This window comes from Drosophila simulans, chromosome 3R, assembly GCF_016746395.2.
Source record: "Drosophila simulans strain w501 chromosome 3R, Prin_Dsim_3.1, whole genome shotgun sequence".
Taxonomy (NCBI): Eukaryota; Metazoa; Arthropoda; class Insecta; order Diptera; family Drosophilidae; genus Drosophila; species Drosophila simulans.
Genome location: NC_052523.2, coordinates 14761105 through 14785031, shown reverse-complemented (window position 1 = coordinate 14785031; position 23927 = coordinate 14761105). Strand labels below are relative to the sequence as shown.

The window sequence follows — 23927 nt, the reverse complement described above, 5'->3', positions numbered from 1 at the left end:
GCGACGGCCCCACTTGACATTTCAGCAGGTTAAGCTCGGTTACAGTTTCTTGTGGCACTTCTTGGGCCGTAAAATATTTACCCAGGGTAAACAATACAAACCGCTCTGGGGGGGAATGTCTATGGAAATGGGCGAACCTTTTGTCACTACCAAATCTCGGCTGGCCCGGAAAACTTGGCTATTGACATAATTGTGGGTGGCAGTGGCCCAGCACGCAGGACTCAGGACCAAGAACTCAGTACTCCGTACCCAAGTCACACTCAAGGCGTTGCCGGCAGACACTTGAAGGCGGTGCTGCGCCCCCCGAAGAAACGAAGACGAATCAACCCTCAATTAGATGTGAAGAGCCTTGGCTTACACTTGGCCAATTTGGCACCCAGTCCACTGGATAAATGGGTTTAACTTGCAGTTACAGTTAAACTTCCATTTACACGCTCGTTACGAGTTGTTGCCGCAAATTAGCCAGGACCTTTGTTCTGCGAGACGTTGCTGATTAGTCCTAGATGGCTTTCTTATTGGCACTTCCGGGCGAAACTTTTGCTGCATACCTTCAGGGCATTCCAATTGGAGTTGGAGCGAAAGGACGAGGATGGAGTGCTTGGATAGTCTGTGGAGTGGCTATCTTATCGGATTCAGTCCTTGATAAACCTCAACTGTCGCCGTCTATATCTAATCGATGGCGCGCGCTTTTAGTTAAATTATTGACTCGACCTGTTTGCATAGGCACTTTTATTTGCTTCAAGTACTATTTCGATTTATCAGCACCATCTATATGCATATATCTCTATCCATATCTATAAATGCGAGTGCGGTTTACCCTTAAAGCAAACAATCGAAGCTCTGCTCCGTTCTAGTCCCATGCAAATAGACCGCGAGTAGTTTTGTTTGCATTTCGGTTTCGAGCCCAATCTTATCAGTCGGGGAAGGATTGCGATTGGGATTGGAAGGGGGCTAATTGTGGGATCGGTTTTCCAGGAGTGGGCATGCACATTAATGCACTAGCTGGCTGTCTAATTTATGTGCGACCTGTTACTTGCTTACAGTCACCAGTCACCTTCTTCCGCCAGTTAACGAATTAAACGCTCTGCTTCCGCTCTCAATGGGTCCAATCAGTCTAAAACCACCCTTTTAGCCAGGTAACCCACCCCTACCGCCATCCCTTTTCCAACTCGGTTCCCACCAAAAGTACATACATAGTCGTCGGCCCTCCTGCGGAATTTCCCGTTTATTGGTTTCTTTCCGGATATTGTTATGTTCGGCTGTGAACGCCTTTTCCTTCCGCCGCTCGACGCCTTCAAATTACCACCCCCCACCCCGTTGACTAACCTGTAGTAGCGGGTCCTACGTAGTTCCTGTTGTTGCCTCGAAAAGTGCAAAATGATTGCGGTTTCGTGTTGCTCAGGGTACCTCCACCCTCGGCTATTGCCACTTGCAACCCCCACCCTAAGCTCTCACGCCGCTCCATTTAATGTCCAAGCAACACGCAAGCTGAAATTGTTGCTGCCGCTTTGTGTGTGACCCTTTTAATGTTCCACACAATTGGTTAATGTTTCTTTTAGTGATCATAATAGAACAATTAAAAATCATGAGTAAACCGTTTTTATTTTTAGGCTGTTCTTATGTTAACTAGCTAATGAGAAACAGTACCAAAGTTTATACATATAAACGAATTTAAAATCTACATATTTATTTTAAACTTCTATCGTAAAATTTAAAAATTATGAAGATAAAGCAATTGTTCAAATTTATTTTATTGGTTTGACAGTCAAGTTTCAAGATCAGTTCAGAACGATCACCTCACATATGCCATCAACATTTATTTGTTATACTAAATTTAAGTCGTTTTAATTAAAATACCATTTACACATAAGGTCGATCGTCCATTCGGGAGGGCTGCTATATCACTTGCGATTGTCTGTGCAGGGAAGCATCCTTTTGGGATGCGCTGACCTAACACCTTGCTACTTGGTGACGTTGCTGCGCTGCTCGCTGATGTCCTTTTCGCCTTTTTGGAGTGATCTTCGAACAAAGCGTGCGGACAGCTTAGAGAAGAAGCCCAATCGCGGGCGGCCATTTGTGTTTTCGGTGGAGGGTGGAGTCTGGATGTTGGATGCCAATTTAAGCACCTTTAGGGGAGTGCTGGTCGAGTCCACCATTTCGAAATGAGTCGGTGGTGTTCTGGTGCATCCTGAAGCTTGACTTGGGGACTGCGTAAAGGGACTCCGAATTTGGTGTGATGCGCTGTTCAGCTTTTGGTTTACAGCCAACTTTCGTTGGGCACTCAGTAGAGTTGTCTTCACATCCACTGGAGCGCCGACTCCTTTCTTGGGCATCGCAGGTTGTGGGGTACTGGACGGCTCGGAACGTCTTGGATTGGTGGCCTTGCTAGCCGAGCAGCAGATATATTTTTTGGGCGGTGGTGTCAATGGTGGCGGAGTGAGGACATTTGCCAAGCGCGGAGCCATGGGACGAATGGAAGTGGCGCCAGGCTTATTTGGTGAACTCTTGTCCAGTGAAAAGGTCACATGGCTAATAGTAACATTGGGAGAAGCTATAGGAACAGGAATCCGACTGCTGCCTGGCGTAGCCGTAGGAGTTTTCCTAAAAGGTGATCCCCATTTCTCGCTGCAGGCTGTTGAGCTCTGTTTAGCAACATCCAGGAGCATATAGGTGCAATAAATGTCGTCGAACTTCTGGTTCTTCAGCGATTGCTCTACATCACGAGGCTTGTGACCCATGTTCGACAGCAAATTCAATCGATTTACATCATGTATATCTATAGGCTTCTCCTGAAACGGCCTCAATCCGTTACCTTGCTCGTAGCCCATGTTGATCCAGCGATCCGCCATGACAGCCGATAAACTAATACGTTGCGTTGGATTCAGAACGAGGAACTTCCTAATAAGACTCTCACATTCAATGGAGACGTAATACGGGACGCGATACTTGCCACGTATAACTCGGTCGCGAAGCTCCTTCAGATTGGTTCCATCGAAGGGTAGGGAACCACTCACCAAGGTGTACAGCACCACACCCAGTGACCAAGAGTCCACCTCCGGTCCAGAGTACTTCTTTCCTCTGAACAGTTCAGGGGCGGCATACGGTGGACTTCCGCAAAACGTTTCCAGTGGCGCTTTCGGTTCAAACGTGGTGCTGAAACCAAAGTCAGCGATCTTCAATTTCATATGCTGGTCCAACAACAAGTTCTCCGCCTTTAGATCCCGATGCACAATCGACTTGCTGTGACAGTATTCAATAGCAGACACCAACTGGCGGAAGAGCACCCTGGCATCTCGCTCCCGCATCCTTCCGTTTTTGACCAGATAATTGAAGAGTTCTCCCCCGCTGACATACTCCATTACCAAGTAGAGGGTCCTTTCCGACTCGATAACTTGGAAGAGGCGCACAATATTCGGGTGGTTGAGCCTTTTCATTATATTGACCTCTCGGTACAACTTCTGCCGAGCAATCGTATTTAACGTAGTTTTATCGATCAGCTTAATGGCCACTTCCCGACCGGTGGGCAGATGAATCGCCAACTTGACTTTCGCGAAATTGCCCTTCCCAAGGGTCTTGATTATCTTGTACACTCCGTAGCCATTGCCATTTACATACGACTGAAACTTAGGGCTCGATGTCCCTCCACTGCGCCCAACACATCCCCCCACATCCTGGGCAGCTGCAGAAGGGGGCGTGGCGGTAGTGGATACCGATGTATGGGGACCGGGATCGTTCTCCTTGTCGGTCGTTTTGTCTGTGTTTGCTGCCGTCATTTCTGGTAGGATTAATTTATCTAAATCCCAGCAAAGCGTTCGCCGCACACTTGTAAGACAAACTGATTTGCTGAGTCTGTAGATGGACTTAATATCGTTAGAATGCTCGGGCAAGGCCGACTGTATCACTTTCTGTATCACTCTATCATTCTATCTATCACCTTGACATTGCCCCAAACCACCTGGCATCTGGCTATTTGGTGAGGTTCTTGCGCTGCTCGGTGACATCCTTTTCGTTTAAGTGGATTACCCTTCGACCGAAGCGTGCGGTCAGCTTGGAGAAGAAACCTACCCGCGAGGCGGGCTTGGTGTCGTCCGCGGATAAGGGTGGCGTCTGATAGCTGTCCTCCTCTCCGCCTGCGCCATTTCCAGATCCACCGCCCCGTTTGCCACTGCGCGCCTGGCCGAAATGAAAAGTGGCCCGCGCAACATTGTGTCGGGTGAATGGCTTGTCGGAGGTCTTCTCCACGGCTCCAGCTCCGGGAATCCGTTCTAGCAGACGACCACCCATGGCCGGCGACTTGGGCACCAGAAGAGGAGTGACTGCAGGTTCCGCTTTCTCGTACAGGGTCGTGGGCCGCCTGGATGATCCCTGAGCTTGATTCGGAGTTTGGGCAACGGGGTACTGGAAGCGCGGAGGAGTGTTGGCCAGCTTTTGGGTCTGGGCCAACTGCCGCTGGGCACTCAGCAGCGTGGGCTTCACATCCATGTTGGCACTGGCTCTCTTTGACTGCGGAGTGTGCGGAAGACTCGAGGGCTCCGGACGTCCTTGGCCGTTCGTATGGTTGGTGGCCTTGCGGGCTGGTGTCCTGGCTGGAGTGCGTCTTGTGGGTTTGGCAGGCGGTCCCGTTGGTGGCGTTGAAGTCGGTGTATTGGGTGCATTTGCCAAACGCGGCGCAATGGGTCTACTCGAGGCTGAGGAGGAGTGGATGGGCGGATTCTTGTCCAGAGCAAGCGTGACATGAGCTATGGTAACAGTGGGCGTGGTGATATTAGGAACCGGGCTACTGATAGCTGGAGTGGTTAAATCCACTGTTGGTATAGCCTCCGGTTTCGTACTGCGGTTCGAGGAGCGCGGCTTGGCAACGCCCAGAAGCATGTATGTGCAGTAGATGTCGTCGAACAGTTGCCCCTTCACAGACTGCTCCACATCCCGGCGCTTGTGGCCCATGCTCGTCAGTAAATCGAACCGGGCTGCATCCTGCAGCTCCATGGGCTTCTCACGAAACGGACGCAATCGATCGGATTCATCGTGGCCCAGATTTATCCACTTATCCGACATCACAGCCGAAAGCGAAGTGCGCTTGGAGGGATTCAGGACCAGGAACTTTCTCATTAGGTTTTCGCAGTCCATGGATATGTAGTAGGGCACACGGTACTTGCCCCGCAGGACTCTTTCCCGCAACTCCTTTAGGGTGCCTCCATCAAAGGGCAGCGAACCGCTGACGAGGGTGTACAGCACCACTCCCAGCGACCAGGCGTCCACCTCCGGTCCGGCGTACTTCCTGCCCATGAAAAGTTCAGGGGCAGCATATGGTGGACTCCCGCAGAACGTTTCCAGCTGGGCGTTGGGATCGAAGGTGTTGCCGAAACCGAAGTCCGCGATTTTAATGTTCATATGCTGGTCCAGCAACAGGTTCTCCGCCTTCAGATCCCGATGCACCACAAACTTGCTGTGGCAGTACTGAATGGCGGACACCAACTGCCGGAAGATCACTCTGGCATCCCGCTCCCGCATCCTACCGTTCTTCACCAGGTGGTCAAATAGCTCGCCACGACTCGCGTACTCCATCACCAGGTAGAGTGTCCTCTCCGACTCGATGACTTGGAAGAGGCGCACGATGTTCGGGTGGTTCAGCAGTTTCATGATCTTCACCTCGCGGTACAGCTTCTGGCGTGCACTCGTATTGAGCTGCGTCTTATCGATCACCTTGATGGCCACTTCCCGACCGGTGGGCACATGAATCGCCAGCTTGACCTTGGCAAAGTTTCCCTTGCCGAGTGTCTTGATGATCTTGTACACACCATTGCCATTGCCATTTACGTACGATTGAAACTTGGAATCCGTATTTTTACTACTACAGGCACCGTCGCCCAAATCCTGGCCAGCTAGCACAGTAGGCGTGGCTGGTAGGGCGGTGGCATTTGAGGTAGTGGGCGTGGCTGGCTGAGCAGTGGCGCCAGTGGTGACAATAGTACCCGTGAAATGGGAATCCGGATCGTTCTCCTTGTTTGCTGCTGTCATTGCTATTTTCTCACTCTCCTTACCGGAAGATAGATCTAGAATTCCCAAGCTGTTGTCCACGGACATTATAATACTGGAATTTTGGAGCTCCTAGTGTGAGATAGATTCTGATTGCCCAGGCAAAAGTTGCTCCTATTCAGTGGATCTGCAAGTGTGCCGAGCACGCGTCGTTGGATGGAAACTATCGCCTCCCCTCAAGCTGTAATTGCTGGGTTTCGTCGGTCATCAGTCATCGGGGCCGTTGTTTGCACATCTGCTCTATTTCGTCACCCTCCCGACAGTCTGAGCTTTAAGATAAGAACGCGTGTTTGCAACCCTCAGCCACCCCGAATCCCGTGCATGGCTGATAAGCGGCTCGTCCTGCTCCTTGCGGCAGGATCACTTTGTCTCGACGCACGACCGCATGAGTCGGTAGTTCTTTCAGGAGGCGCTATCAACAACCCCCTGCTTCATGTGGCACGAGCCTTTTGTGATCCTCCGGTGCGATCGTGTGCCCCTGTTGTTCTTGTTTGCGACTGGCGAGGATATATCCCAGCTGGTGGTATTCGGTTTCCTTCGTCAGCGAGGAGAAGCAGCTGCCCTCTGGTGAATGGAGAGAAGAATGATTCGATTAGATGTTGGGAGTAATCGGCATCGGGAATTCAATGGTTGCTCTTTATAGAAACTCGGTATTAGGGTAACTTCATTTAAAATGCATAAAACTAATAATTAAATGTACTTTTAATACCGAACTAGCTACCTTTTTTCTCAGTGAAATGTTGTATTTTTGACAAGTCCCAAATCAAAAATTGTAAGGGAATGCCAAAAATAAACTATCAAAAATATGACTAACAATCCATACGAATTTTTGTGATAATCATTAAGAAAGTTCACAAAAACATGTGAAAAACAATACAGTTCTCATTTGCTCTTATCAACAAATTTTAAAACTTGACTTGGATTCATAATATAGTGACGATCTATCAAATTATTTTTATAGACCTTGCACCACTGTGCACTAAGTGATTTGCTCTCTCCCCTAACAACAGGATTTCAATCGACCTGAAAAACTAATCTCTTCCTTTGTGACACAGTATTTTCTTCGCCTCTCTGTTCTTTCAATTTTGTTTTTTGCATGTCCTGCCGATCCCTAGCTACACTCACACACACACATGCACGTCATTACCTATGAGAAAACTACCCTAATGGGTTTTACCTACCTATTGTAAAAAATAAAGTACTACAAAGGAACGGGTCCTTAATCTGCCTTTTCTTTTCGCCTGCTCGTTCGCTTGCATTTCTCTCTTTTGCTTTGCGTTTGTGTAACGATTTCAGGTTTTCTCTGCCTGCTCCTTTGTGTGCGTGTGTGTGTAAGGGCCTGCGTGTCCTTGATCCTGCTGACTTGTTTTGCTTGCAACCTTTTCTCGTCATCCCTGCTTTGCCTTTTGTCTGGTCTCCTTTTTCTCCGGCTCTTCGCTTCCTTTTTCAGCTCCTTTGCGTATCCCTCTCTCCCTCTCTCACTTACGACATTTGCGTATGTGTGTGTTTTTGAGTTTTTGTGAAATGTTGAAATTTTGAAATTGCAGCTGCTACTTTTGGGTCTTTGTATTTATTATTTTTGCCTGCTCTTCTTGTTTTGCTTCCCCTATCATCTTCTTTTCTCTTTTTCGCAATAACAACATCGCAGATCTGTGGAAATTTGCCATAACAACAACAGTAACAACAAGTACTTGGCTTGGCTTGGTTTTAATTCTGGGAACTGGCGATCTGTGATCTCTTCTTGGGCTAGTGATCGCTCCCCTTTTGCCACCAAGTTCAATGCACCCCACCTAGGGTTACCCCCACTTTTCCCACCCCACACCAGACCCCCCTCTCTCTCTCTATCATTCTCTCGATTTTCCCAAGATACCAACACATGTCAACATGAACATGTGCGGGTCTTGGTCTCCCATCTCGTTTCCCCCTTTTTCGCCTTTGTTTTTCTGCCTGTCCATGGGATCTTTGGCTTGTTTTTTCCGAATGCCTCTCCTCTCCTTCCTTCTGGCTTCTTCTATTTTGATTCTGGTTCTCTGGCCGTTCTTCTTTGTTTTTTCCTTAACCGATTTTTATCCGCGCCAGCACTGAGTCATCGGCGACTTTGGGGATCTTCAGGCGCCTCATTCTGTCTGACACTCATTCGTTAACACACTTACTCCGCACAAAGCGATACAGATACATACAGTTGATCCATTAGCTGACCTTAATAAAACGCCTCTTGTATTGAGATCCAAAGAACGCCCCCCTTAAAGACACGCACAACGGACGCAAGATAAGGCATTCTGGTACACAAGGGATACGATCTAGCTTATCTGACCATGGATGCGAAACTCTGGAACTCACAGTGTCCACCGCGTGCTTGCTTAATTACACTCTTTACTTACGCATCGGTCCATTGGCGATCCCCCCTGGCGGCAATCAAAAACGAATTAGCGTTAATCCACTCCACAAGTGTAACATATCGTTTCGTATCCGTATCGTTGAGCGAGACCGAACTTTCAGATACAAGGCGCGCCGTAGTACTGAAACGCATTGAGCGGAATATCTGAAGACAGGTCTTGAACTGGAACTGAAACGTCTGAGACGGGCTGAGCAAAGAGAGAGCGAAGAGCGTCTTTGTGCTCTTCTTGCGCTCGATAAATGGCCAAGTGATAGCGATCGTGCTCGTGCAGCGAATTTGAAAAGAAACGTATTATTAAGATTAACGCCTGCTTCAACTTTTTTCTTTTTCGCCTTTAAACATAAAATTTGAAAAGAGAATATAAAAATTTTAAGCAGTTTGTTTTGCTCTCTTTCTTTTCACTCAATGTTCGAAATATGTTGCTCTTCTCTCAATATCGTTTCCTTGAGAGTTTCTTGAGGTGTGACGTCACGGCTGCGAAGGGGAGGCACTTCGGGTGTTTCGTGCTTCGTCTTTGTTCGTCTTTGCGGCGAATTTGGCCTTTGTCGTGGTCTTCGTCTTCGTTTGAGTTTCTTCATTGGTATGGGTTTTCTTGTGGTGGTAGTGCTGGCGACGGCGATGGTGTGTGTGTGCCATCGAGACTTCCCCATTCGTCGTCAACAGCTGTGTCGTCATCGTGCCATCGGTGTGGGAGTAGCCGATGGCCATATCTGTCTGAGCTGTCCGAGTGGTATTGGTGCACCAATAAGAATCGGCCAGTGGTTCCAGTGCTTCTTGAACAACAGCCCCATCCCCCGCGACCATATCTCAGAACAATCCGTTGGAGCGCTCTGTTTTGGTAGGGAATGATTAAAAAGTCACCACAACAAATAATAATAATAAAATGCATTTCTTTTGGCCCGCAAAAATTTCTTTCATTTGGCATCGCTTTGGCCGGCTGAAAGCTATAAAAAGCTATAATGACAAAGTAGGCGACAAGAAGGGGTGGATGGGTGGGTGTTGGTCCGATTGTAGACGTAGACGATGATTATAATAACAGTTTTCTGTGATTTCTCCTCGATTCCCGATTCGTAGTCCCCTCCTTGAAGGCAGGGCTTAATTAAAAAGCTTTTGGCCATTCACTTGGAACAAAAATTAACCCTAACTTCAAGAACATTTCCATTCAAAGTGCATATCGTTTGAAGGCAAGAAAATGAGAACTTTTAATTCATCGCCATATTCAAGTACTTTCATTTGAAGAATTAAAAGTGAACTTAAAAAAGTGAACTTATTTGAAAGAAATTTTTGTCGCAGTGCCCTCTTAGCTTACCAGTTGGAAACTAACCATATTCTCTTGGCTTTGAGATTCGAAATTGAAGGTGTTTTGGGAATTTGGGTGGGGGAGAATTTGCATTTAGATGAACCGAAGAAGCCAAGACAAGTAGGCCACAGTGAAATGCTAATGAGGAAGCGGGTAATTCAGCATGCAGTCGATAAGGCGGCTGCCTTTGGCAAAAGTATCCGCCAGATACACGTGGCACGCACACCAGCTGACGCCCCAAAAATAGGTGAACATAATGCGATTCCGACCGACAAATCACAGTTGGCCGCCAGAGGACACGCGCCACCTGATCAGGATGCGATATCTTTCTTCGGCAATATTTGATCGTGCTGAATGCGGAAAAAGCAGATTGCAACTGCAGCTGACTTCGAATGTGGACAAAGGCAAACAAAGCAGCCACAGGATATGCGATACAGCCACTTTTGCACATTGCCCCGATGAGTTATGGACTCCAGATTGCGGACCCGAAAAGGGCAGCTTCTTGACAGACAAATGCGGGTGCATATCGATTTCGACTTCGGATCGGCCGGAGCGATGACTCCTTGGGCCGTGATCGGCATTTTTGCGTCCTTCTTGCCGCATCGCGAAAGGTGCAAAACGAAGGACGAACGTGCCGCAAAATCTGTGCGGCGACTTAGGTATTTAATTGGGTTTTGCGTTTCACTGTCGATATTCAATAACAGCTGGCTCTCGGCTAAATACACAAATTAACCCATTCAAACAATGCCTTCTTGGAAAGTGTCAAATTCAACCTCCGATCAAGGACCAAACAATGGCCAACGAAATGAGGGACACCGAAATGCATATATACGTATCCCAGACAATAAACGAAGAATCACAATTTTCAGCTGTCAAAGGAGTGGGTAAAATCTCCCGATATTCATCAAGAAAACGGCTGATTTTCTCACAGTTTTCCCGGGGCATTTTCGTCAATCATTTGTCGGCCACTTCAGCCCTTTGGTCGTTGCAAATCCTTTGCACTTACTTTGCATCGCAGGACCCTGTGCAGTTAGATCGTTCATTCATCCATTCATTCACCAATCCATCCATCCCCTTCTACCTGCCATTGTCAAAGAGTTTTCCTTTCGATTTGGTCGCAGTTCCACTGCTTTCTAGCTTTTTGTTATATTTTTGCATAGTTTTCCCGGCTTTGTTCCTTCCCGGGAACGGGGCGAAGACTGCTTAGGGATAAACAATATTAGCTGACTGAAGGATTTGCATTCGGCATCCCATTGTCCTGGCGGCGACCCGAAGAATTGTCAATAATATTTTGCCCATGCGGCAGTTTGCCCCCAGCTCCGCCAAATGCAACACTTCTGCTTCTGCCCACATTCGGAATAGATAATGATGGAACTAATCCTTTGCCTCTCACCAGAATCGCGATGGCTTCGCTTGCCTTGGATTGGCCTAATTGAAAAGCGGCGGCAATAACAGGGACAGGCTCAGAATAAGAGGCAGCCACATAATGCATTTCGGCACAGCAATTCGGAAAACTGAAAACGGAAATCTGAAATCTGCATAATGCAAGTGCATCATCTCATCTGTGCCATGTGTGGGTACACAGAGAGAAACCTTTTGAACTGGAGTAATTATCACAAGCAGAGTGAGAAAGTAAAGGCAGGCTTATATTGTTAATTTGACTTTGTATTTTAAGGATTGTAAATACTCAGAAAATATGAGATATATATTACTTAGACTAGTTTTTCCCTGATAGTTTCTAAGTTTTCTAAGTGTAGTTGTGTCCCATGTAGGAGGCGCCTGGGGAGCAGCTTATTAGCGAAGATTGTCAGTCAGCCGCCGAACAACAACGGCAGCAACAACAGAAATTGATTACCAAATGTGCACGGCTTTCGAGTGGTTTTAGCCTGAAAAGGGGGGCGGTTGGGTGAGGGGCGGTGATGGGCGCATAGGCAGGCTAATAAGCACAAAAATCCACATAGAGCAGCAATTCCTTTTAATTGAAAATCTCTCTCTCGCGAGCTTCCCACTTTCCCAATTTCCCACATTTTGTTGTTTTCATTTTCGCAATTTCTTTGCGGCTGCAGTGCGTTTAGTTGATGGGGGCGTGGCTGCAGCTCCAAATGCATTCGATATTGCATTTTTTTCTCCGCCAACATGCAAGGATAATAAGGACTTTAGCCAGCTTGGGACTTTTTTGTTTTCGAGCTGTTTCATTTTTCTCTTTTTTTTTTTATTTTGACTGATTGACTTGCGAAGCGGACGCTTAACCATCGCCTACTGCTTCATATCTCACACCATTCGGCGTTATCCTGGCGAAGTTGATTGCAGCAAGGACTTGCGTCTACATTGCGGCCCGAAAAATTGCATTGGATGCATTTGCTGGGCAAACAAACTGCCGAAACAAGAGTCATGAAAAAAGTTTAAGGGCCCCAAACTCGTGGCACTCCCGCTCCGCGTAAGACTCGCTGCATGTGCAATGCATATTAGCCGAGTTGTGTCCTGAGTCCTGCGACCTGCGTCCTGCCTCCTGAGTCCTGCCCGCTGAGTCCTGAATCCGGTGCCATCCTCGGCCTGTGCATTGTCCTTTTGGTCGAGCGCCTTTCCCGCCTCCCGCCTCCCGCCTCCCTCCTCCACCGGTGTTGGGTTTTTTTCTGCGGCTGCCTTTTGTTTGATTTGCGAAATTGCAATATGCTGGCTGTCTGGCTGAACTCGTCTCGTCCTGGTCCTTCGGAGACCCCACCCTGACCTGCCCCCTCTACATACGCAGGATAACTGCAGTTAGACTGCAGTGGCAGTGCAACCGGCTTTTGCCAGGACATTCCTATTTCGGGGTTAAAATCTATAAGCTTTGCTTACTCCCCTCTTTGTGCTTATTAATTAATTGGAATTGTGTACACAATTTTTGTAAATTGTTTATAAATGCTTTTTAATCTGTTCATTTATTTTTAAATGGTTGTCAGTTCAGTTCAGTTACTTTTTATGTCGGCCTTGTTGTTATTTCTATATACTAATTGTACTACTGACTATACTTTTTAAACGCTTGACCTATTTTAAGGTATATTCTTACGATATCAGACATCACTTTTTAGTCAATTGATTCCTTTAACTATAATATATTTACCCCTTTCACCAACTTTGCTGCTCACTGGCTTGTCGAAAATGCACTTGTTCAAATGACAGATTATACCCATAAATATTTTAATTTGATTCATTTGCAACCACTCGTAGTTCAACCCCCCAAAGCGCTGCAGCTCCTCCTCCGATCAGGTTGATGTCCGGTCCCCGTTTCCAGCAAAACCTTTTAATTCGAGTGCGTTTTTCATCATCCAACAGCGGTGGCCCCTCCACTCCGCTCCGCTCCATTCCTCAGTTCCCTGTCCCTTGGCCAGATTTCCGTTTAGGTCGTGGCGCACTGAAAGTCTTGAGGCTACGCCGGAGACCCTTCAACCGACTGCGCCAAAATGCACTGGACGTTGGTCACGACGCGGAGCAGAAATCAAACAATCAAACAAAATGAAATCGCCGGTCCGCCCCTTTTCGCTCCTCGTCTCTTGTATTTTTCTCCCCATTGCTGTAATTTTTTTCGTTTTCTTTTTTTTTTGGATTCTGCTGCTGCTCGCGAGTTTTTGTTGGCTTTGTTCTGCTGCTGCTTTTGTGCACACGCCCCCTCAAAGTCCAGTTTTGCAGTCATCAAGTTTTGCCCGCCCCCTCCTTCTCCTCGGTGGGGGTGGCAGCATATAATACCCCTCTGCTGGCGGGCTTCCGGCTGCCCATGCTTCTTTGGCATGTCTTCGCTTCCGTTGCATCCGTCCATCTTGCCCGTCGCCGCAGTGCTCCACTCCGCTGCAGTGGCTGCCAGACGAAGGAGCCACCCTTCGAGGACTTTTCCAACCCCCCAGCAGCGGCAGCAGCACCGAAAACTCCAACTCGTCCTCTATATATTTTATTTTTAATTAATTAATGCGAATGCAAAGTACAATTTCTACAAGGAAAACTTGTTTTGCAACTCGCTGGCAACCCTTTTGGGCTCAGGATCCACCCAGCCGCCCTTAGCCACCCAGAGCCACCCTTTCCACGCCACACCACCACTCAGACCACCTGGCTGTGGCGCCTCCAAATATGCGGCGCAACAGCCGTGTGGCAGGCTGTGAAGAAATGCAGTTAATTTACTCAGAAGTAGCAGGGAATTGCAGTGGGAAAAGCGGCTCAAGTGGGCGGTGGGCTGAAGAAAATTGCTGCTGCAGAAAGTTGCTGCTGCAGTTTCTTTTGTTTTTGTGTGCACGCCGTAATGTATGCAACATAATTTTTGCGCTCTTAGCTGCCGCTGGATGAATTTTTGTTAGTACTCAGGTGGGGAAGGGGGATGGAGGGGGAAAATCCTGGGAAATGGAAGGAAAAGCGAGGAGTTGCCTGGCTGGATATGCAGTCACCTCCTTTCAGGCATGACGCGATGTGTGTGTGTGTGTATGTTGGTGTGCGTGTGTATCTGTATGTGCGATTTTCTGAGGTAGTTGCCGCAGTTGAAAAACTTTGCTCCGCAAGGTGAGTGGGGTTCGGAAAAACCCTTACAGCACTCGTTCTGTAGGCCTCCTCAGTTTTTCCAGGTTTTTATACATACATATTTTTTTTATATTTTTATTTCGGGGGCGCTGGAAAATGTTGCAAAAGTTATTTCTTCACGGGTTTGCCATGGCTCTTAATGAAATATCTGCATGGATGCGAGTGGGTGCAGTTGGCAGCAAAGTGGTCTCCACGGGTTACTTAATAGGCAACAGCCAGCTCACATAGCCGGGCAATAGACTTCATTCGTAGCTGCACAGACAAAAATATTTCATACATTTATTTTTCCAAATATTTGTGACCTATTTAAGAAGCACTAGAATTCTTTAGCAGAACGATCAGAATGTAGACTCCATCTTAGACAATTAAGGGCCAATTGAATTATCATCGATAGTGAACCCTACTTCTTTTCAATTTTTTGCGGTGTGGGCTTTAAGGCCGAATCAACTGTGGGGATTCGGGCTGAAAGAATCCGGCAGTTTGGGTGACAGTTCAGCGACACGCTCAAAAGCCTCAAAAGGAGTGCGGGCACGTCTTTCAATCTGTGACTTTTGCGCCAGCACCAGCGCCACCCTATGCAAATAGACAGCCCTCCACCTTGAGCAAAGTAGGATAAAAAGAAAATGCAGCAAAAACGCAGCTGCAGGGCCGAAAGGGGGGAATGGGCGGGCGGACCGTTGCCGCTGCAGACACATTTTAATGATGCATGCAACAGTAAACTGCAATCAGATATGCGCACATCGTTAGTCTTCAGCATCAGCCGCCGTTTGTTGATTATCTTAGAATGGAGAGCACGGCAAGAAAGATAACCCATACGCCCCGTTGGCCGCACAACCTGTGCACTTTCCGCATTGCATGGAAATTTATTTGCCGAGCAAATAAACTGCAGTCTCCTGTTTGCAAGAAGTCGGTCCCCGGATTCTTGGCCCCCACATCCTTTTATCCCGCTGGAAAGGATGGCGGAGGAGTGGGGGGAGCAGAAGGAGCGAGGGAGCTGCAGAGGAAACCCCTAACGGAGGCACTTTTTTATGCAACTTCTTCAGCACGAGTGGTTTCCCAAGTTGACGTTTCAAATGTCAATTGTGTGCTTAACTGCATTCTTTTGACGACTCCGTCGTCGTCGTCGCCGTCGTTGGTTTTCCTTATTTGCTCCGTGTGTGTGTGTGTGTGCTCGCGTTTGAGTTCCTCGGAGTAGGGCAACCCGTCTCGGATCCAGATTCCTTCCCATTTCCATTCCCAGGCCCCTGTCCTTGTCTAATTTTGGTTTCTTTTTGTTGCAAATTGCGGCCTAAGCGCAATGAGTGGTAGAGATGGGGTAAGGAGCGGAAAGGTGAGTGAAGGGCAGAGGTCCTCCTCCTGGATATCGCTTTCGCTGCTAGTTGGCAGCTGGCAGGCACTTGCAGGGAGCACGGGACAACCACAATTGATCGACTATAATATACGGTATCTTTAAATTCTATCAAAAGCACCTCATACTGGAATAATCCGAAAACAAAAGAATCTACAAAGCCAATCATTTAATTAATATACCTACATCTTTAACATACTCTACTTTTGTGGTTTTTAGTTTAAGAAACTGGTTGTAAACTTGATAAATTCCCAAGATGCACTGGGTCTTATATACCCCACTTGGAGCATCAGCGAATGGGCACGCGTAATTTCTTTTCTTTGGCTTTCACTTTGTTTGAGCAACGTTGCAGCGACTTTTGCCAAGTCGCTGGGAAAATATGCCGCATTCACACACACACAGGCGCACTCGCACACACTCTCGCAAGGAACAGTGGCCCAGAGTCAGCGAGTCAGACTGCAATCTTGCCTTCAATTAAGCTTTGACAAGTGCATTGCACACAGGAGCAGGGGGGTTGGGGAGAGGAGTCTGGATTGGGGTCTGGGGAATGGGGGCTGAGACAAGGAGAAGAAGTCGCAGGAGCTGCCAGCTGCCTTCCACAAAGCGCATAAATATGAATGAAGGCAGGACGATGGACTCCTTGCCGTGAACTGGCCAAAAAAAAGAAGAGGAGGAGGAGGAGGAGAAAACAGAAGGCAGCGCACTGAAGCCGGCCAAAGAGCCCGGAGTGAAGAACTGTAGAAGGAAACGCAAATAAATGAATTGCACTTTTCCTTTGCTCGAATTTTCTTCTGGCGCCCCGTTTCAATGGGCCGCGCCTCAATGGCAGTGGAAAAACTTTGCATATTGTGTTTATTCTATGCCCGCGGAGATAAAGAGCTCCAAGCTCCAAGCCAGGTGGAAGTCGCAGGCGGAGGCAGCGGCAGGCTTTAATTAAGCGGGTCCAAGTCGCAGTCCGTTGGCATTATGCCCAGATAATGGCAAGGCCGAGCTGGAAAAAAAGGGGCCAACGAGGGGCGTTGGGCGTGGGTGTGGGCGGGGGAAGACAGATATGAAATGCAAATTATGCGGCGAATTGTGTGCTCATTAATTAAAATTGAACCAAACTGAGGCAAGAACTCGGCCTGAGAAAGAATGCTCAGCCATAGAAGCGCCAGCAGCATCATTAGAGCCCGTCCAGCTTAACCAGCCAAATCCTCAGTGCTCCATCCTTCATCCTCAATACTCATTCTACCATCCACAATCCTCCTGCCCAAGGATCTCTCTCACTGTCCACGCCACTGCACTTTGAGGTGAACACTCAAAAGTTTTTTCCCGCCACGGATGGGGGGCGAAAATTTGAGAGAAATATTATACATATATTTATTACTTGTGGTCGGGGGTCTGAGTCAAAATGCAAATCTTGCAGATTTTTAATTTCTTTTCAACGAAAATTTTATTTTCTGTTTGCATTTCTTGTTGTTCGCCCAGGACGTTGGCAGGACCAACCCTTTTTTATTTGCCATCCTGCCAAGGATTCTGATGCCCCCCATGCACCCTTTTCGCCACTCCTCTCGAGATGGCGTGCTGCTTTTAAGCTTTATTATTATGTATTATAGATTCATTTTATGCACTTTTTAATTTTTTTTTGTCTGACGTCTCAGGGCTTGAGACTCTCCACAACGACAGCCCAAAATGAAATGCGTTTTGCCTTAGCGGTTAATGAGAATTGAGTTCTCAGCTTTTCGGATGTCATGTATACACTTTCTAAATCATTTTTTAAAATAAGCCGAAAATTACCTATTAAGTTTTTTATAAAGTAAATCATTTCAATATGCATTAATTGGATAGAAAATGAAAGAATTGATATTTTTCAAAATATGGAAAGCGACTAGCTGTAATGAAATGCTTAAATTCTTTACCAGTTAGGGTATTCAATAACTTCTTGGACTGGGCAATGCTGCTGCAGCCAGACGTCGAATGTCCTTGGCAGAGCCACCCTTCTGTTCGCGAGATCCCGCAGTGTGGGTTGTCTTCTGGTTGCATTGCCACAAGTTGCTGCTCGAGTTACCCACCCAGATGGGCACGGCTCCTTTCGATGCCGCCTCCTTGTTCTTGTGCAGTGCCTTTCAAGACTTTTTGCCAGCCTTTCTTGGCAACATTTGGGGGCGGCTTTTGGGGTTGCATCTGTGAGATACATTCGCGTAATGAATTCGGCCCGAGGGTGGCGACAATGAACTTGCCTGCATTCGCCGCACCACACCTCCCACCCCCCCGCAAACATGTTAGGGCGTTGACATGTCAGGGCGAAGTATATTACTTGCAAGGCTCGCTGGTTAAAAGGAAACCCTGAGCCAAAAAACGTAGGAGAACTTCACGCATTGCTTGCCAGGAAGCCAGGACATCGCGAGGGGGAGGAAAGCGGGTTCGTTTTCGGCCAGCTGGGAACCAAAACTGCCGATTCATGTAAAGCTATGCCGGAAAGCGCCTTGAAGCAGAACCAAAGGAAACGAAAGGAAACAATATCTATGCATTTGCATGCCGATCGCCACAGCGCAGATCGCACAGATCACGGAAAGCGGAGGAAAAGGCGAGGGTGCGCTTTTCACACGGTTCGCGCGGAGGAAAAGACCCAAGGGTCGGTCATAATTTTTAATAATTTCCTTTGTTTAAATAGTTTTTCCTTTGGCATAACAAATTCCCACCGCCGCCGCAGCAGCGGACAATTGAAGTGTTAGATGCAAAGATCCAATTGCCAGCAAGTGGCTGTAGAACAACACAGATACGCACAAGATAACTTGATTGCACTAATTTGACTGCTGCACCCGAAGAGCTCGCTATATATGTATGCATTGTTCCCATGGCGGACTAGTTTCATAGTTCCGCATCGGACAGTTCCCAGTTCCTTCTTCGAAATGCAGCCCAAGTTGAGGTCTCAACTGGTCTGCTGGGGGTTGCTTCAATCAACTTCTGACAAGAAGTGTTAAATCTGCACTCGCTGCAATTGCAGCTGGAGGCCGCTTTATTAGAATATCCGGCAGCTTAGGCCGCAGACAGCCTGTCTGCAGCAGCAGCACCATTATCACTATCTGCCCTGGTCCACATTGTCATAATTCATAAATCAACTAATTCTGGAGTCGTTGGGCCAGCACAACGACAGAAACAAATAGCTTCCCCCCAAAAAAATGTACACAAATCTGTGACGAAGACACTCGGTTTGAGTCGAAAAGTTCTCAGGCCTGGCGAAGTCAGGAAGACGAAACAATTAAAGGGTTTCGAGTTGCCTTAATGAACCGCAGCCAGACAAAAGGTCAAAGACAAGACCATCATCGTCAGCGCAAACAAAGGCCTAGAAGGCCGAAAACCAAAGGCAAACAAAGGTGTGCCCCCACACACACACACTCAAACAAAAACGAAAGGGAGAAGACGTCACGGCGGTTGCCTGCACTTCCTGGCAAGGAACAGACGGCAGAGGCTACAAGACGCCGCTGGGTTTCAATTACCAGGGTCCAAGGCCCAAGTCCCAAGTCCCAAGATTTCTCCCCGCTCCAAGATGAGTGACCTCCCTTAATTGAGCGTGAAGCGCTGCAATACTTTGACACCTTTATGACACGGACATGGACTTCGACAGCGCCATCAACATTGCATTGACATCGAAATGGATATATGGACAGTAGACATGGACTATACGGACGATGGACGGTGGACGGTGGACGGTGGACAGTGGCAACCCCCTAAGACAGACGGAACCGAACTGGCCGGTGGACGACACTAATGAACATTAATGTTCGTATTGTGTAATGTCGCGACTTTAATGTAAAGTGCAATGAAGCAATGCAAGGCCAGGGGGTAGTGCATCCACCGGATGCACTCATTAAGTGCTGCAGCCTTTGACTTGCGGACCCGAAAGAACTGGACGCAAATGCGAGCTGAGTTATGATGCCAGCTGACGAGCTGTCAGAAGAGTCATCCACCGCGGAGGAGGTGGACTCAGTGGGTTGGGCAGCGATGGATTGCTGGAATGGGGTTACTGCCGACTGGCCGGCAAGTGGTTGTTAAGTCTGATTCACGGCTCGGTTCGGAAATCAGCGGGCAGCACGTGTTCCCCTGCTCTCTGCAACCTGATCTTACCCTTTGATCTGACCAGGGCACACTCGGCGTGGTAGGGGCTCCTCTGGCCCCACCGATCCGCCCCAAGCCCCCACTTGATTTTCCTTCGCCCTGCGAAAACCATTTTCCACAAATTTAATTCCATTAATGTCGCAGCAGCGGCAGTGTCGTTAGCTCATCCTTTGGCCCTCCTTTCACTGCTCGCGCTCCTCCAGCGACCCTTCAAAGGTTCTTCAAATGTCAAGCGGAGGCAGGCCAGGATTCTCCAGCAACTAAATTATCATAATGAATCTCGCAACTACTTGAGTTTTGTTTGCCCAAGCGGCAACTCAACTCGGTCCGCGGAGGGTTAAGCGATGGCTCTACTCCTAACGATTTTTTAATTGAAACTGTCACTTGTCGAGGAGCCAAGGATGGCCAGGATGCAACCGAAGAGGGTGGACAGCCGCAAGAACGCTGGCTCCTAACCTCTCCGGCTGAAGTAGTTTCCATTGCAATTACGAAGGAATTAAATGCTGCTGCTGGAAGATGAGACCTACCCACAAATCGCTTCAAAAGTTTTCCAAGAATTTCATCTCCGATGCATAAATCAACTATTGTCCCTGCACCACAGACATGGCCATTGTTTGATTAAGAAAATCTTTTCCATTTAATCCAAACACAACGAACTGGTTGAGAAGGAGGAGCCAGCTGGAACAATGGGAATTGAATTTTATGCTTTACAAGATTTTATTGCGACTTTTCGACTCGACGCCTCAGCTCGATTCCCAGCTCCCCAATCCTGGAGTTTGTTATAAAAACGAAAGCGAAAACGAATCGCAGTCCGCCTTTATTAGCAGCAAATTTCATTATTCAAGTCAATTTGCCTCGGAGATGCCTCGAAAACTTGCTCGATAGTGACCCCCCACTTGGCTGGGCTCTTTGCATGGGTTCAATTGAATTAAATGCAATCAATTTGTTGATACGCAGATGAATTTAAACAAATTTAGCCCGAGAGTGTGCGGCGAGCGAGGCCAGCTGGATGACTCAGCCGCTTTCGTTGTCCGGAGCCCAGGGTCCCATGTCCCATCGGTTAGTCACTCCGGCGGGGCAAACGACACCCAAGTGCCGTCCAAGGCTCTGGACATGCAATCAGAGTCGCCCCAAGCCCCTTTCTGCTCCCTCGGATCCTCTGGTCACAAAAAAAAAAAAAAACGAAGCACAAGATAGACTAAAAGGGAGTCCTGTGTACAACCTCTAATTATCTCAAGCCATGACATGAAGTCATTTCTCCCATATACCCATGTATCCTATTAATGCCAGCGCTCACGCTGAAATTGAAACTTCAAATATTTGTACGCAGCTCAAGGACTCGCCGTACTCGCCGGCAGGACTCGGCCATGTGTGTGTAATTTCCTTAATAACCGCCAGCCTATCGCATTAACATATCTCGCATTTGTCATAAAAATAAGTCAACCACCGGCACCACCCACCCACCAACGTATAACCACTCACAAAATGGCCCAGCTGGTCTCCGCGGAGGAGGCGTTTTGTCAAGGAAAACTATACCCCCTCACATCAGGTGGGCGGTAGGTGGAATGCGAAGGAAGGAAGTGTTTATGCCTGCTCATGTGCGTCTCGTAATGACTCCCGGCTAAATGGACACATTACGCGGCGGACACACGAAAAATTGAATTATTTAAGCAAGTTTTGGAGGCGTCCGCATTTGAAGCCAAACGATGTTGCGTGTCAAAGTTTATACCTTAGTCTAATTCCCAAGCTCAGCTCCACACCCACTCCTTGAACGGGACTAAGAAATACGTTACAAAAGCCAGTGGCAGCCGGCCCAGAAAATAAGCTGGAAAAACCTAGACGGAATAAGTGTGCACCGAGTGCCTTTAAGTTCCACTTGGTGACTTCGAGACGCCGTTTACGCTCTATGCTCATACAGCACACGCCAGACCCAGGACACAGCCCAAAAACCCATACTCCCATCGTAGTCACTGAAAAGAAAAAACCCTGAACCCTAAGGAAATGTAACGGCCGACGATCGACGACAGTTGGTTTCCCAGAGCGTCTTCAAGACGATCGAGGGGGTGACTTATGCGGAAAAGGCACCCGACATCTGCCAGCTGCACGGGTATGCAGCGGATCTACCTCTGATTGCAACGTTAATAATGCACCGACAGAGGGTTACTGCCACGCACCAAAGCGGATGTTTAGGGGGGAAATCACTGGGACTTGGGAGTGGGGAGGTACTGCTACCTGGAACTTTCATCGCTTGGCGGGACTGTACTCATATTAGTTAGGGAGCGAGTGCAAAAAGCACTTACGATTAAGAGCCGGAGGAGCCGGAGCTGTGGGCGGGGGCGAAAGGGTGGCGATGGATGGGGGCAAGTATCATTTGGCTAACGCTTGAAATTGGCTTCGTGACGCTTATCGCGATCAATAAATAATATACGAGCAGCTCTAGACAGAGACGGGTAGCAACGGATAGATAGATACACGAACGACATCGAGGCGGAAAACAAAAAGTATCTGCCAGATACATTTGAGTAATTTGCGTCGTTAGTGCCGGAAAGAGAGGCAAAATAATAATAATAAAAGAAAGTACGCTTGATTACAATGAAAATGTTTTTAATGCCCAAGCTCCGCTCTTCCCTGCCCACCCCCTATACACCCACACAGAGACAGAGAAAGATATCTGCATAGATAGGCGAAGCAAAAGGACACACGTTAGGCATGCATTTTCCCCCATTTTCCTTTCTTTTTTTCGATATCAAAAGCGCGATAAGCACTAGACACGAATGTGGGGAAGTGGGCTGGAGTGGGTGGTGGGATATGTGTGTTGGGTGGCAGGTGCAGGTGCAGGCTTGCAGGTTGGACAAAAGCCCAACGGCGAGAGGCAGACGGAGGTGGAAAAGCCTCAAAGTCGAACGCGACCAGCGACAACGACCACTGTCCAAACAAAAGTCGGAAAAATGAGCAGTGGGAGCCGACTTGGCCACATATGGCCATTTTCTGGCCATTTCCATTGCGTGCCTGGTCGGAATACTAGTGTTCGTATCCGTATCTGTATCTCGCCGTGCTCGTGTCTATATCCGTAGTATCCCAGGCTGCAATGTACGGCAGTGTGTGCTATCTAATCAAGCGCCGAAAGACAATAAAAGCCAACAACGCAGCCACGACAAACAGCGACCACAAAATGTGCTTATGTCTGAAAATAACAGCAGGACAAGACCATCGAGTTTCGTGGAGACCAATAGGATACCCAGGAATTTCTGGAGTTCTGAATAACTGAATAACTCAATTGTTATGGCCTAAAATTACATTTCGTATGATTTAAACTATTTTATGGATTAGTTTCAGATTTAAGCTTAGCCAAGTACAATTACTGAAATTAAACAATAATTTCAATATTGTTCGATTGTGCCAAACCCATGTCCAACCACATCCCTACCCTAATTGAAAGTACCCCGTTTAACCAAAAATCACGGAGAATTCCGGGCAACCTACTTCTGTGCGGCTAAGTGCAGCGGGAAAACCTTGCCGCGCACCACTCGAAAGTATCGCACGGATGTCGTATCTATGGACCGCCATATGGCGAACAAACGGCGATATCTGTGAGAGTGTTTCCATGTACGAGTATCTGTATCTTATCTGGCAGTTGGGGTATTAGCCAAGAAGCGTGCACCCCATCCTCCAGCTCTGGGCTCCGAAATCCAGCAGTGGCCATAACAATAACTGAGACTGGGCTGACATCATAATAATTCGAGTTTACTGCATCGCCATCCCGACCGAGAGACCTTTTGGCAAGTTCGTTGGAAACTTTTCGCATAAAATCCCTGTTGGAGACAGCGACTGGAGAAGGCAGAGAAGGACATTTTCTTTTAGCACAATTCGCTTCACAAAGTTGCTGCCAATTCTGGTGGAAACTACTGCCAACAAACTTTGCAGCAACATAATTTTAATGGTTTTGTGGCTGGATTAGAGCTAGCAAGCTGCAACTGCATTGCCAATGAATGCCAAAACAAGTTGAAAGGTGTTCCTGAACTTTATTGATGTCGTCGACTTCGGGCGACTTCCGCACCACCCGTTAGACAAATGGGGAATGCTATCAGGTAAAAATCGGTTCCCGACTGGATGAATGTCAAATGCCACCACCACCAGCACGCCCTTCGGTTCCGTCTGCCTGGGCTCGCTTCTTCGCCTCCTCGATTCCTTCTGCCCTGCCC

The 23927-nt window shown here is 47.8% G+C and overlaps 3 protein-coding genes across 9 annotated transcripts in view; 1 reads left to right on the top strand and 2 right to left on the bottom strand.

The window, feature by feature from the left end:
- LOC6728529 (homeobox protein prospero) overlaps positions 1-23927 on the top strand; it is a 55460-nt gene that overhangs the window by 16204 nt on the left and 15329 nt on the right. The window lies entirely within an intron of this gene.
- Positions 1584-3773, bottom strand: LOC27206472 (MAP/microtubule affinity-regulating kinase 3). The gene has a single exon (XM_039295851.2). The coding sequence runs from the start codon at positions 3771-3773 to the stop codon at positions 1962-1964; it is 1812 nt and encodes a 603-aa protein (XP_039151785.1). The 3' UTR covers positions 1584-1961.
- On the bottom strand, positions 3967-8610 carry LOC27206471 (MAP/microtubule affinity-regulating kinase 4). Its single transcript, XM_016176987.3, has 2 exons — positions 8418-8610; positions 3967-6600 (listed from the first exon to the last, which is right to left on the bottom strand). Exon 2 carries the CDS (start codon positions 6082-6084, stop codon positions 3967-3969), a length of 2118 nt encoding a protein of 705 aa, XP_016035186.1. The 5' UTR covers positions 6085-6600; positions 8418-8610.